Source organism: Dipodomys merriami, unplaced genomic scaffold (genome assembly GCF_024711535.1).
Source record: "Dipodomys merriami isolate MVZ:Mamm:240054 unplaced genomic scaffold, mDipMer1.0.p SCAF_7, whole genome shotgun sequence".
Classification (NCBI taxonomy): Eukaryota; Metazoa; Chordata; class Mammalia; order Rodentia; family Heteromyidae; genus Dipodomys; species Dipodomys merriami.
This window is the reverse complement of record NW_027206290.1, coordinates 5,163,517-5,177,606: the sequence shown is the minus strand read 5'-3', so window position 1 is coordinate 5,177,606 and position 14,090 is coordinate 5,163,517. Positions and strand designations below refer to the sequence as shown.

The 14,090-nt window shown below is 37.1% G+C and overlaps 1 protein-coding gene across 5 annotated transcripts in view; it reads right to left on the bottom strand.

The window, feature by feature from the left end:
• Nucleotides 1-14,090, bottom strand: part of Tnni3k (TNNI3 interacting kinase) — a 281,405-nt gene that overhangs the window by 46,339 nt on the left and 220,976 nt on the right. For all 5 annotated transcript variants that reach the window (XM_070007290.1, XM_070007288.1, XM_070007293.1 and 2 more), the window contains 2 exons: nt 9,901-9,960; nt 5,423-5,592 (listed from right to left, as the gene is read on the bottom strand). In XM_070007290.1, the coding sequence (XP_069863391.1) occupies nt 5,423-5,592; nt 9,901-9,960 (230 nt within the window). The remainder of the gene's footprint in view (nt 1-5,422; nt 5,593-9,900; nt 9,961-14,090) is intronic.

Sequence of the window (14,090 nt, the reverse complement as noted above, 5' to 3'; positions counted from 1 at the left end):
TAGCTACTTAAATGGAAAAAAAGAAACAGTTAAAAACCTGTTCACTGATTTTGTTCCAAATTAATAATAATTACCATGTATTGAACCCATTTATCTAATCCTTTATTCTTTATCCAATACACAAATATTGATTACTTCCTGACATTATATCAATCACACCGCTAGAATTAGCAGTGAGAAAAAAAGAAACAATTTCTTTTGATTCATTTTATAGCTCAGTTAAATAGTTTATCTATTCCTGATATTGATTTCAAACACTCCAAAGACTGAGCTTGATAGTGAGCTGGTACAAGTAACAAACTTCCCTGCCATACTCACAGAAAAATGCACGATGATGTGCTAGTGCTAGGTTGTTCAGAGCAACTTGCATGTAGAAAAACATTAGAGTTTCCTAGCACTCATGAAGAACCAAGGGCTTATAAAAATTTATGAGTATATCAAAGGGAATAGCTCCAAAACACCTGATGGGTTTGGGCACTCCGTTCAGCACTTTTATTAGTAGTGGTATATCTTTCTGCGTTTTCAAAGACTTGAGAAGCTTGTTCCCTTCATCATTAACTCACCCAACTGATAGTGCTACAATGTCTCCCATAATGTGTAGCTTTCCATGTTTTCCAAGTTCTGTGGCTTATCTACAATAACAGAACTGCATTCTTTGCTTAGGTCTGCTTTTATCTTTCAATCACTTATTGTCAGGACTGAGATAATAGTGTCTCTTATAACAGTCCTTCCTACAAGCTGGTATTATTATCTCTATTTTACACATGAGACTTAAACAGCCTAACCAAGGTCATTGAACTGGTAAATGGCAAAGCAAAGGGGGAACCTCAGATCTCTGTTCTACAAGCTCCTCCCCTTAACTTCTGTCTTGAGTAGACAAGGCTCAGGTGACTGTGCTTTAGAAATAAAGATCTCGCTGTTCAAAGAATTATTTATTTAAAAAATGGAGAATAAGAACAGATAGAACTAGAAGATGATGTGACCAAACCTAATCTAACCTTGGCCTATGGGCCCTTTATGAAATGATGTTGGAGACTGCAGTCCAATAAAGAATTGTCTCCAGTCTGCCTGGTGATCAATCAAACTTGCTGGTACTTAATTTCATAACATCCCCTAGATTACTGCCTTCATGATTCAGATTCCCATTCCTTTAAAGTTGAAGTTGTGGCTCTTTTTGCCAGGCCAGAAATAGAATAGAATAAATGAAGCCAAAATAGCACTAGTAGCAGCAATTTGTAGATTGTATAAATCTTTGCTGATTCCTGATAGCCTTTCCCCACCTTCAGTATAATGGAAACCTCTCCACTGAAGAAGATCATACGTAAGTGCAAATGCTCTGAAGCTCACATGAAGGAAATAGGCTTTGTCCACCTTTTCTGCTCTCCTGGAGTATGTAGTATGCATGGTCTACTGTTTACAAGCTCATAGTTGCTGCCTTTTCAGCCCTTCCATTTAGAACAGAGCCTATTGGTAGTCTTGTTTAGGTTAATAAAATATGAACTCAACCTCACTCTAAGAACATATGCTTAGACCCTTGGCTACTAATTCCACAAAGGGTCAATCCCATTCACTCTTTACTGTTAAATTCAGTCTACATGTTAAATGCTACTGAACAGCAAAATGCCATGTTATTCCATATATATCAATCATTGTATTATTCTTACATCTATGTCCTTTAATGTGTGTCTTTACAGTCCTTTCCACTAGGGATCAAGTTCATGCTCTCTCCTTACTGACATCTGACTTAAATGTGACTTGCCAGCAGAAGGTAAGAAGCTGTAACCTGAGGAAAGGCCTTAATTGTGCATGTGAAGTCTGGGCCTTCGTGAGATGGAAGGCTCCATGTAGTATGTTCTTCTATGTGCTCATCTAAGTACAGTGAAGGAGGTTCAGACAAAGAAACAGGCTGTAGGTCAGAGCCAAGCTAGCTCACCCTGCACACAGACACAATGAGCTAGAAATAAGTGTGATGGCTCTATATCTTTTAATTTGGGGATGAGCTATTATACAAATTGTAGCAATAGATCACTGATAATCTCTCTTTCCTTGACAGTTTACAATTAAGCTTAAAAGAAGAAGAAAATACTAAAAATAAAAACCTTCTGCTAGGACTTGAGGAAGCAAATGACAGCTTACTGCTGTAGAATGTGGGCCCGTATTTTTTCTTTATCTAAGTTACCCCTCTGCTTTTCCCTTCATGAGGTAAAGTTCACATAACGTGAAGTTTTCCATTTAAGAGATATTTGCTGGCATTTAGTACATTTATAATGTTTTACAACTATCATGTCTATTTAATTCTAAAGTATTTCCATTATCCAAAATAATATCCAACATTCATTAAGCAGTTACGCCTAACTTCTCCCTCCCCTTAGCTCCTGGCAGCATCAATTTGGTTTTTGTTTTTTAGAGATTTAAGGATGAACTGGATTATGTCTCCACACAAATTTATATGCTTGAAACCCTAACCCTCATGTGCCTGTATTGAAAATAGGACCTTTAATGAGATGATTAAGATTAAATGAGATCATAAGGGTAGAGCTTTGATTCAATAGAACTGATGAATTTATAAGAAGATTATGACACACTAGAGCCCCTTCGCTCCCCCCTGAGGACACTAAGGAAAAGACAAACTTCCGACATCAGGTAGAGAGCCCTTTTTTACCAGAGCCCAACACACTGGAACCCCCTGATTTTAGGCTGCCTGTTTCCTGAGCTGAGAGAAAACATTGATGTTACTGCAAACATTCGAGTGCAAGTGCTTGTTTGTATGTCTGTTTTCAATTCCTCTGGGCATATTCCTAGGAGGGGAATTGCTGAGTTATAATGTTTCTTGCAACTCTGAACTTTTGATACTAAGATTCCTGAGGCTGTTTCTTGGATCCTAAAAAGGAATCCTCTGTTGCATTCTGTAAGATAATCCCAAAACATGTTAGACAAAGTTCTTTGGTGTCTTAGCATAGGCATCTCTTAATATGCTAAAGATAGTTGCTATTAACTTGCAAGCTAGATAACCTAAACAAACATAGAATAAAATTTCTATGTACATAGCTTTTGAGCTTTTCTGCTCATCTGATAAAATTATCCTAGATGTATACTAATTATTGCAAATGAGGGAAACCTTGGGACCTATATTTCTTTGAGTCTGGCTTACTTCACTTAATATGATTTTTTCCAATTCTTTCCATTTCCTAACAAATGGGATGATACATATGACCATATAAGATGATGATAAGTGAAATGAACCCCAAGATATGAACACAAGAGGTCTTTCTTTGTTGCTGTTGTTGTTTTAAATGTACTATGTGATTTTTTTTATTTTCTTTGTATGTTCTTCCCCCTATAATATATCCTCTGTTGTCACTATAATTGATTTTGGTATCCTGCATCTTGAATATACATTTGTCTAATTTGGGGAGGGGAAGGGGAATTAACAAAATGCTGAAACAAGGACATGGGATGATCCATTGCAACAATGATACTCATAAGACAGTATATTGGAAATGAACTTTACAACTTCAGGAGGGGAGAGGATTGTGCAAAGTAGGGGAGGGAAGAGACAGTGGGAGAACAAGGGAAGGGAGTAACAATGTTCAGCAAGAAATGTACTCATTGCCTTACTCATGTAACTGTAACCCCCTCCCCCTATTCAGCATCTTTACAATAAAATAAAAAAAATTTGGGGGGTCTGGTCGTGGGGCCTGGACTCTGGGCCTGGGCGCTGTCCCTCAGCTCTTCAGCTCAAGGCTAGCGCTCTACCACTTGAGCCACAGCGCCACTTCTGGCTTTTTTCTTTTTTCTGCTTATGTGGTGCTGAGAAATTGAACCCAGGTCCTCAAGCATGCAAGGCAAGCACTCTACCACTGAGCCACTTTCCCAGCCCCAATAAAATAAAATTTTAAAAAATTCTACATTTGGGGAGTGATATTAAAAGTGTGCTCAAAACTTCTCTTTGAATGCTTTCCAGTGGTGTGATTCATCCTGTTGATAGTAATCAATTCATACCAGAATCTTAGTAAGAGTCTCTCTTTTTTTTTTTTTTTTTTTTTTAAATTGTATTTTATTTTATTTGAGAACATACTGTACAAAGGGGCTACAATTACATGGGCAGGATAATGGATACATTTCTTACCAAGCATTGCAGCCTCCTCCTTTGTTTACCCTTCACTTCCCTTCCCCGCCTCCCCCCTCCCCCCACCCAATTTTACCCCCCTCCCCCCACCCAATTATACCCCCCTCCCCCTCCCACACCGGCATTGTAAAGCTGGTTTTGACATGACATTTTGTACTTCTCATTGTTGCAACAGGTCCACCTGAATCCTTAAACGACTTGTTTGTCCCCATCTACTCCACATGTTATACTGACATCAAATATAGTGAAAACGGGGGTTACACTGTGGGGGAGGGACATACAAAGCAACAAAGAAATAATCTTATAAATGCATTAGAAATACATGCATGAAAGAAACGAAAACATTAAAATACATATTTAAGGGTTCATTTTCCTAGCATCACATTATCTGACCTTTTCCGCTTGACTCATACCTATACTAGATATTGCAAATAAGGGAAACCATGGGACCTATGCTTCTTTGGGCCTGGCTTACTTCACTTAATATAATTTTTTCCAAACCTTTCCATTTCCTAACAAATGGGGAAATATCATTCTTTCTGATGGAGGCATAGAATTCCATTGTGTATATATACCACATTTTCTTGATCCATTCATCTACTGAGGGGCATCTGGGTTGGTTCCATATCTTAGCTATGGTAAATAATGCTGTAATAAACATAGTTGTGCTGGTAGCTTTAGTGTGGTCTTGTTTGTAAACATTTGGGTAAATGCCCAAAAGTGGGATTGCTGGATCACAGGGGAGATCTATGTGAAGTCTTTTGAGAAACCTCCATACTGCTTTCCAAAGTGGTTGAACAAGTTTACATTCCCACCAACAATGAAGTAGGGTTCCTTTCTGTCCACATCCCCTCCAGCATCTGTTGTTATTGGAGTTCTTGATTTTTGCTGTTCTAACTGGAGTGAGGTGATATCTCAATGTTGTTTTGATTTGCATTTCTTTTATGGCTAGGGATTTTGAACATTTCTTCATGTGTCTATTGGCCATCCTTCTTTCTTCTTCAGAGAAGCTTCTCTTTAAGTCTTTCGCCCACTTATTTATTGGGCAGTTGTTTCTTTGAGGATTTGTTGTTGGGTGGTTTAATTTTTTGAGTTCCAAGTATATTTTAGATATGAGACCCTTGTCCGTTGTATGGCTAGTAAAGATCTTCTCCCAATCGGTGGGTTTTCTATTGATCTTGCCAGCTATGTCATTTGCCCTGCAGAAGCTCTGCAATCTTATGCAATCCCATTTGTCCAACCTTTAGTAAGAGTCTCTTTTATGGCGAGACTGGTGTTCACATGACCACTTACCTTTGGGGGCAGGCAGCATAGGACCTCACATTTAGAGCATATTCCAACTCAAAACGGCTCCTCAAAGCTGTGACATGGCTCCGTCCAGGCCCTCCCCGGCCCACCAGGCAATCAGAAGAAGAAGAAGGTGAGAGAGACCCACTGCTGTTACTCGATGCGGGAGACATCAGCTGAGTGGAAGAGGAACTTAATGAATCATCTAATAAGTCCAACAGGCAAAAAGGCTTAGTATATGGAATTTATTTTACTTTTCTATTCCAGTATATCGCATATTTTAATTTCTATTCATCCCAGCTTGCTCTGGCTTTTCCTTTCAGTTTCTCACGGTGATAGTCTAGCTTAATTTTCTTTTGTTAAAGTGATTTTCTTATTTATTTTGTTAGCTTTCATGAGTTTTATGGGGAGGGGGATTTCATTGTTACAGTTCCACACATTTACAATATATTCCAATCAGTCTCACTTCTTCTTTCACTCTCTCATTCCCTTTCCCCAAATTAATTTACTTTTTGACCTAGTTTACTTTTTTTTAATGAGTTTTTTATTGTGAAAATACTGTACAGAGGGGTTACAGTTACATGAGCAAGGTAATGAGCACATTTTTTTATCAAGAATTGTTGCCTCCTCCTTTGTTTTTCCCTTACCATTCCTTCTCTCCCACCTCCACAACTACACTCCCCCCTCCCACCCTCCCACCTAAACTTTGTAAAGTTCATTTTCAACATAGTGTCTTGTACATTTCATTGTTGCAATAGGTCAACCTGTATCCCTATTTAAACATTTTCTTTTTCCCTTCCCCTCCCCCAATTATACTGACATCAAATACAGTGAAAACAGGGGTTATACTGTGGGGGAGGAATATACAAAGCAAGAAAAAAATCACATGGTACCTTATAAATACGTTAGAAACAATATCAAGCAAGGAAAAAAAAACACTTGTATCCCTATCTTGGGGTTCATTTTGCTTAACTTTATCTTATCTGGTCATATGTACATAGCTTTTGACCTTTTCTACTTATCCCAGACATATACTAGTTATTGCAAATAAGGGAAACCATGGGACCTATGTTTTTTTAGGCCTGGCTTACTTCACTTAATATAATTTTTTCCAAGTCTTTCCATTTTCTAACAAATGGGGCAATGTCATTCTTTCTGATGGAGGCATAGAATTCATATGTATACCACATTTTCTTGATCCATTCATCTACTGAGGGGCATCTGGGTTGGTTCCATATCTTAGCTATGGTAAATAATGCTGCAATAAACATAGTTGTGCTGGTGGCTTTAGTGTGGTCTTGTTTGTGATCATTTGGGTAAATGCCCAAAAGTGGGATTGCTGGGTCATAGGGGAGCTCTATGTGGAGAAATTTTGGCACAAGCCAAATTTTATGAATAGAGACCCAGAAAATCAACAAATCAAAGAAAGGTTGGACAACTGGGATTGCATGAAATTGCAGAGCTTCTGCATGGTAAAGGACATAGCTAGCAAGATTAATTGAAAGTCCATGGATTGGGAGAAGATCTTCACTAGCCATATAACAGATATCTAAAATATGCTTGGAACTCACAAAATTAAATCCCCCAACAACAAATCCTCAAAAAAACAACTGCCTGATAAATAAGTGGGCTAAAGACTTAAAGAGAAACTTCTCTGAAGAGGAAATAAGAATGGCCAATAGACACATGAAGAAATGCTCAACCTCTCTAGCCATAAAAGAAATGCAAATCAAAACAACATTGAGATTCCCCCTCACCCCAGTTAGAATGGCTATAATCAAGAACTCTAATAACAACAGATGCTGGAGGGGGTGTGGCCAGATGGGAACCTTACTTCATTGTTGGTAGGAGTGTAAACTTGTTCAACCACTTTGGAAAGCAGTATGAGGTTCCTCAAAAGACTCCACATTGATTTGCTTTTTGACTAACTTATTTTGAGATTGTTTGTTAAACTTATTGTCATGCTTTCACAAACAATCCAAGACAGATTTATAGCATAGGTATTTTAAAAGTTATTATTCAATGATTAAAAGATTCTCAACAATCTTCATTATGGCAGCAAAATTGCAGTTGTAGCTAAAATTATCCCTTTGATGTAATAGGGACTTAAACACTTTTCCAAGAACACTTATCATTTCATAAGATGAAGCATTCTTTATTGCTGTAACAGGGTTCTCACAAAGAGAACCAAGACAATTCCTTGGTGACATGATAGCTTAAAACTACCTGTTTGACAATTCACCTAATGATCCCTTCTGCATGGTAAGCATCACTGATTCCTCCAATTGTTCTTATATTACACAATTTTCAACTTATTCACTATTTTGAACTCTTCTAAAAAAGTGAATCTCTGTTATCATTCATTTAAAAGATTCAGAGATGGAATGATGTGCCATTTTGGTTGGCCATGTCAGAACAGGAAGTGATTTTATCTTTTGTTCTATAACAAGACAACCACTTTCCATTCCACCTGCCAATAAGCTGATTCTTCTCTTAACAGTCATGAAGTTTCTAAGCTACATCTCTGTCTCCATCACTTCATACTTGCACTATGGTTTCTTTCACTCTGGGGCACAGCATCCTATTTTTCCTGTTAAATTTATACCAACAGACATACCTGTTGCTTCATCTCTCAATATATTCTAGAATCTTGCTTTCAACTATTTTCTGTCCTCTCACTGTGAGGGACAGCTCCTTTTTTTTTTTTTTTTTGGTTGGTCATGGGGCTTGATCTCTGGGCTTGGACACTGTCCCTCAGCTCTTCAGCTGAAGGCGAGCACTCTACCACTTGAGCCACAGAACCACTTCCTATTTTCTGATGGCTTATTGGAGATAAGAGTCTCACAGACGTCCCAGCCTGGGCTGGCTTTGAACGGAGATCCTCAGATCTCAGCCTCCTGAGTAGCTAGGATTATAGGCGTGAGCCACTGGCACCCAGCTGACAGCTCCTTCTTGACCTTGTTCTAAGTGACTGAAAAGTGGAGAGAACAGACTAATGAGATTGCACAACTCACTGTCCTTTAGCTAACTGGTCCATTAGTGCAAGTGGGTTCTGAAAATTCTCTTTGCTATCTTTCACAAACTCCTCTCTGAGGAGAAGAGTATTCTAAGAGGCTTGGTCAATATAATAAGGAAAGCTAGCCTAGCATCCTACCATTGTTCCTGATCACTATCTCACCCTTCTTATGGGATATATCTCATGTTCCACACAATTCCAAGAGAGAGAAAATTTGGAACACAAATCCTGAAGGTATCTTTGTACACCCAAGTCGGCTGGCAAATATCCTTACCTATATGGGCTCTTGAAAACTCACCAGAAAAACTTATATCCCCCCATTTGCTGTAAATTTCAATACCAAAGAGAGCACAAATGAGGCTATGAATCCCCTTTCTATTTGAAGGGCTTCTTATTTAGAAGTTTTAGTAGGGTCAGGAGATAAAGACACTGACTGCAGGCTAAACCTGCAGACTTGAAGCCCTATTTAGCTGGATTCTTTATCATAACTGAGATGTAGACTAAGGAAGGAAACCTTTATTTGGATAGTTCCTCTTTGAAATTAGGTTGAGATAGCTATGATCCGAGATGTGGGATGTTCTCCCCCTCCTTCTGTTCATTTTTAAATATATTATTTTTGAACTGCTGTTCCTGTTTTAGCTCTTTCACTAAAATGCTATCTCCTGGCCAGGTATATAACAAATTAAAGCAATTATAGAGACAATTAAAGCAAATAGCTCCTTGACATTAAGGAAGAAAACTCCATTAGCCTGATTATCAACACATATCACTTTCTGTAACATATCTGTGGTATGAAATCAATGCCTTCCAACTAATTTATGCATTATTTTAGTGACATTTTTTCCTTTCTCACTGAACATAAATGAGCAATGGCTTAACATTTAGCTTATATTTCACTGTATCTAGGAATTTTTATAAACAAAATTATTTAAAAAACAAAATTATTTATTTATTGTGAATAAATTTTAATATAACATTTTGTTTTGTTTTGTGCAGGTTCTGGGGCTTGAACTCAGAGCCTGGTGCTATCTTGAGCTTTTGTGGTCAGGGATTCTGGAGACACAGATCCATTTCTGGCTTTTTGTGTGTGTGTGATTAATTAAAGATAAGAGTCTCATGGACTTTCTTTACAGGGCTAGCTCTGAACCATGATCCTCAGATCCCAGCTTCCTGAGTAGCTACAATTACAGACATGTGCCACCAGCATGAGGCTTGTACATCACTTGTGTTAACTGAGCATCACTGCTACTATTGGCTTGCCTGATTATTTGAAGGAATTACCCAAATTCACTCTGAATGTACTGCTTCTTTCCTTATAGAGCCCATCAACTCGGCTCAGTCTACTATATGGTTTCAGGAATAGGATACAAATGAATGGGATTATGGGTCTCTAAGTAACTACATCCCCTGACATCCTTAGCAATCCTCAGCTTTTTCATGAACATATTGCAGAAGGTAAAATTCTTACCTCAATGTTGCAGAGACAGTCCTCCAACTTTGTAACAACTTCAGAAAACTCAGGTCTTCCCTGCAAATAAAGAAAAGAGGTTTTTTTTTTTCCTCTTAAGAATAAAAGGAAGGAAACTCTTTGGGTTTTAAAATTGAGTATTTGCATTTGTAAAGAATGAGATTAGTAATAAAGTATGTTTTTATTTAAAATAACCTTGTATTGAAGTGTTAATTGAATGTTCATTTGCTGTTCCTGGCAGGACACTAGGCTTCTTCTGATAAGAGTTTTAAGTCAAAATTTGCAACTACATTCAGATAATGAAATAGTGAAAAGGCTTTAATTAGCTTTGCATGTTTTTAAATGGCAGGTTTTCTTCTTCAAGAAGAATAAAAGTGAATATTAAGAACTATTAACTATCTCAGGGCCTTACGCTGCACATGTATGTAATGGAAAGGAACCATTATATCTAATTTTGTAATTAACTTCACAATGGAGAAGACATCTCACATGTAAAACTAAGGTCAAGATAGAAACCTCAAATCTAAATCTTAGTTTAGGGTTTAAATCTTTTAGTTGCAAAAACTTCAATAAAAGATGTTGGTAACTATGGGCCTCGATGTTACATAAACATTCTCTATTCTGATTGTATTTCAAGATTTGTTGCATGTGCAAGCTTATGGATCTACAGAAAGAATTTGGAGAATTTGAGAAAATATTGGTCCCTTTTAAAGAAATTAGATCATTCTTTTGTCAGCTCCTAATGACTATATATCCTCTCATTTCTCCTTTTATGAAATTTTCACTGCCAGGAGGTGGAGAGACCAATTTAACATTCAGGTACAGCATCCAACTAATTTAGATTCTTAGTAGAACAATTTCTCCCTTAATATCCAGCCCTCCCTGAGGACACTGTGGTTCCCCAGAGCCCTCTTATGTGGAAGCTGTTTTCTGGAGCACACTCCTGTAAGTTGGTATGATGAGAAGTGGGTAAGTGAGGGCCTATGTCTTTCTTGCTATCACTGCTACTTTGAAACATTTTCTCCCCTAACTATATACCGACTTGTTATTATTTTCAATGTCTATCTCCCCCATTCTTTGAAAGTTTTAATAACTAGCTCACTCATAAGACTTTCCTGGGCCTTTATTATCCATGATTTTAAATGGCTCTCAAATGATGTCATACATATTCAAATGGTCCTTGGCAGAAAAAAATAAAAAGTTTTATACTTCTGGTTTTTTGCCTTCTTTTCTCCAGTAAGTATATCCTCTCTCTCTCTCTCCACAGAGTCACTCAAGTCCAGGTTATATCCTAGTCCCTGCCTATTTTTTAACATGGCCAGAAGAGCCCTCTGTCTTCTCTACCTATTCACTCTCTGTCAGACACTCTACACTCTCTCTCTTTGCTTGGCTACTACCTTGACTAAATAGTATTTATCTATGATCTATCTATCTATCTATCTATCTATCTATCTATCTATCTATCTATCTATCTATCTATCTATCTATCTATCTAGATATATCTACCAATCTATATACCCACTATTCCTTCTATTGCTTATCTTATCAACTTTTTACTGTAATTTCATTTTCTATTTTTCCTTTTTTTTTTGTCGGTTGTGGGGGCTGAACTCTGGACTTGGGCACTGTCCCTCAGCTCTTCAGTTCAAGGCTAGCGCTCTACCACTTGAGCCACAGCGCCACTTCCGGCTTTTCCTGCTTATGTGGTGTTGAGGAATCAAACCCAGGGCCTCATGCATGCAAGGCAAGCACTCTACCACTGAGCCACCTTCCCAGCCCTGTCATCTCATTTTCTTACTTTTCCATTAGCTACCTTGAATTCATTAGCTATCACTTCCTATTATCACTCCCTTCTACACAGCATGACTCTCTTGCATTTTGTGTACTGTTGAGAATATTCCTATATTCATTAAATCTAACTGTCCTTATTTTAAAAATATTACCTTCTAATACTAAGTGGATCCTTGGTGCATCACAGAAAGTTTATCACATATTTGTAGCTCACTTACTCTTCCACACCCTTGATGGCTATTTTACACCTTCCATGCTCCCCTCAAACTCTAGCTCCTACTACTTACTACTTGAACGTTTTTACCTATGTCTAAAGTACACAATCTGCCTACACTTTTGTTTCTGCAAACAAATTTCTATATGAGGACAACTCCTTCACTTTGAGCTCCAGCAATAATTCTCTCTTCTACTTTTTTGCATAATTACTCTTCTCACTTTCCCTGCCAACATAAAAAAATCTATATATTCTCTCATTTTAAAAGCAAAAAGATATAACTCTTGTGTGGATTCCTCCTCAAAATTCTACTCTACTATTTTGTTCATGTTTACTGAAAAAGTGCTCTAACAAGTTGTCTAAATTTGCTGTCTCTACTTACCCCTTTCTCAATCTCGCTATACAAATCAAGCTTTCTCCTACAACATTCTGCTAAAATATTCTTGTCAAGGGAATAAATACCTCCTCATTGCTAAATTCAAAGTTAAATTTCAGTGTTCATCTCATTAAATAAATGATCATTCTTCTGTTATGTAATTTTTTAGTTGTATTTGAAGTTCTCTTATTGGTTCATTAGTGGGATGAACTTCATTTCATACCATCACTCTTTCTATCTTCAAGTGTTGAACTGTTCCAGGACTCAGAATTGGAGCCTCCTAACTCCCCAATTCAGAATCAAACTGAGGAAGAATTAATTCAGGCTCATATCTTAGAACGAAACTGTTATGCAATTTTCCAGATGAGTGTTCTCTTCTGAATTCTAATACACACATGTACTCAAATGCATTTATAGTCTCTTGTATTTCAGTAAACAGCTATCACATCCTTGTATATTACAGAGGTCCCAAACCATTGGTTAGATGTGTATCCAATCCCTCAGTAAAACATAAGTTGATCTGCCTTTGAAATACATCTAGAATTTGAATGGTCAAGTAGCTTATATAACATTAACCCGTCCATAGGTAACAACTCTAAACTCTGAAGGCACCAGAGAATAACTAAATCAAGGAAGTCTTGGATGGGAGTAGGAAGAAAGGATATGAAATAAGTTTTTATTCTCTCTTTTCTGAAACAGTTCCTGCATCTCAAGGAAAAATTAAAATTCTGAGAAATTTACTTTCTTGAAAATGACAGAGGAAAGAATACAAAGCTGCCAGAGCATAATAACTATTATTATGTAATAAATGATTTCAGATATCATTGTTTATAATGCATTATAGTACATTCTAGTACAAATTAGCTGGTCCTTTATTGTTGACATTTCCTTATAGAATGTATATCCTATCAGGGCAGGGGTGTGATGTCCATTCCTCTATCTTCAGTGCCATAAGCAGAGTCTTGCCTACAGAGGGTACTCTAAATATTTTTGATTCAATGATACACTAATTTTGTTTTAGTTACATTTTATTTTGTTTGAGGTCTATCACATAGTGTGGGGTGAAGGATTTATTACAAACTGCTTTATGTTTTCTGGTTTTTATTTTATTTTCTTGGAAAAAAATCAAGCTCATCTAGTATGATGGTACAAAGTCTAGCTACAGTAGAGCAGAAGTAAAGGCATTGTTCAAAACCTGCCCCAGGCAAAAACACAGACCTGATCTGAAAAATAACTGAAGGGGACATGGCTCCATTGTCAGAGTGCTGGCCAAGGAACCATGAGACCTCAAGTTCAAACTATAGCAATAAAAATATTACTGCAGCAAGGAATCCATTATAAAGGAATGGGCTTTTTAAACTAAGATTTAAATGATGTTTATAATTAAGGGAGATTAGGAAACATAGAAATAATGGTAAATTTTAACACTTACTGAATACTTAGAGTATCTCCTTTTACTCCCATAATAGTCTGTACTATAGGAATTTCACAAAAATGAAAAAATTTAAAAAAAACAAATAATTTAGCAAAAATATTATCACCAGCAAATAGCAGAGCTGAATGCAAAACTAGGTAGGGTTTGTGATCTTCATTTTCCTACATCCTTTTTCACCCTAAATGTGGCATCTAAATCTGTAAAGAATAAAATAATTCACTAGTAATTATGCAAGATACCAAACTTGAGATTAACTTCAACTGAACAAAGTTAAAAGACTTGTTTCAATAACCACTAGCTATGTGTCTTTAAATAGTTTATATATTATTCTGAGCTTCTGTTTCTTTAGCCTCCAATTAGGTTACAGCTTAAGA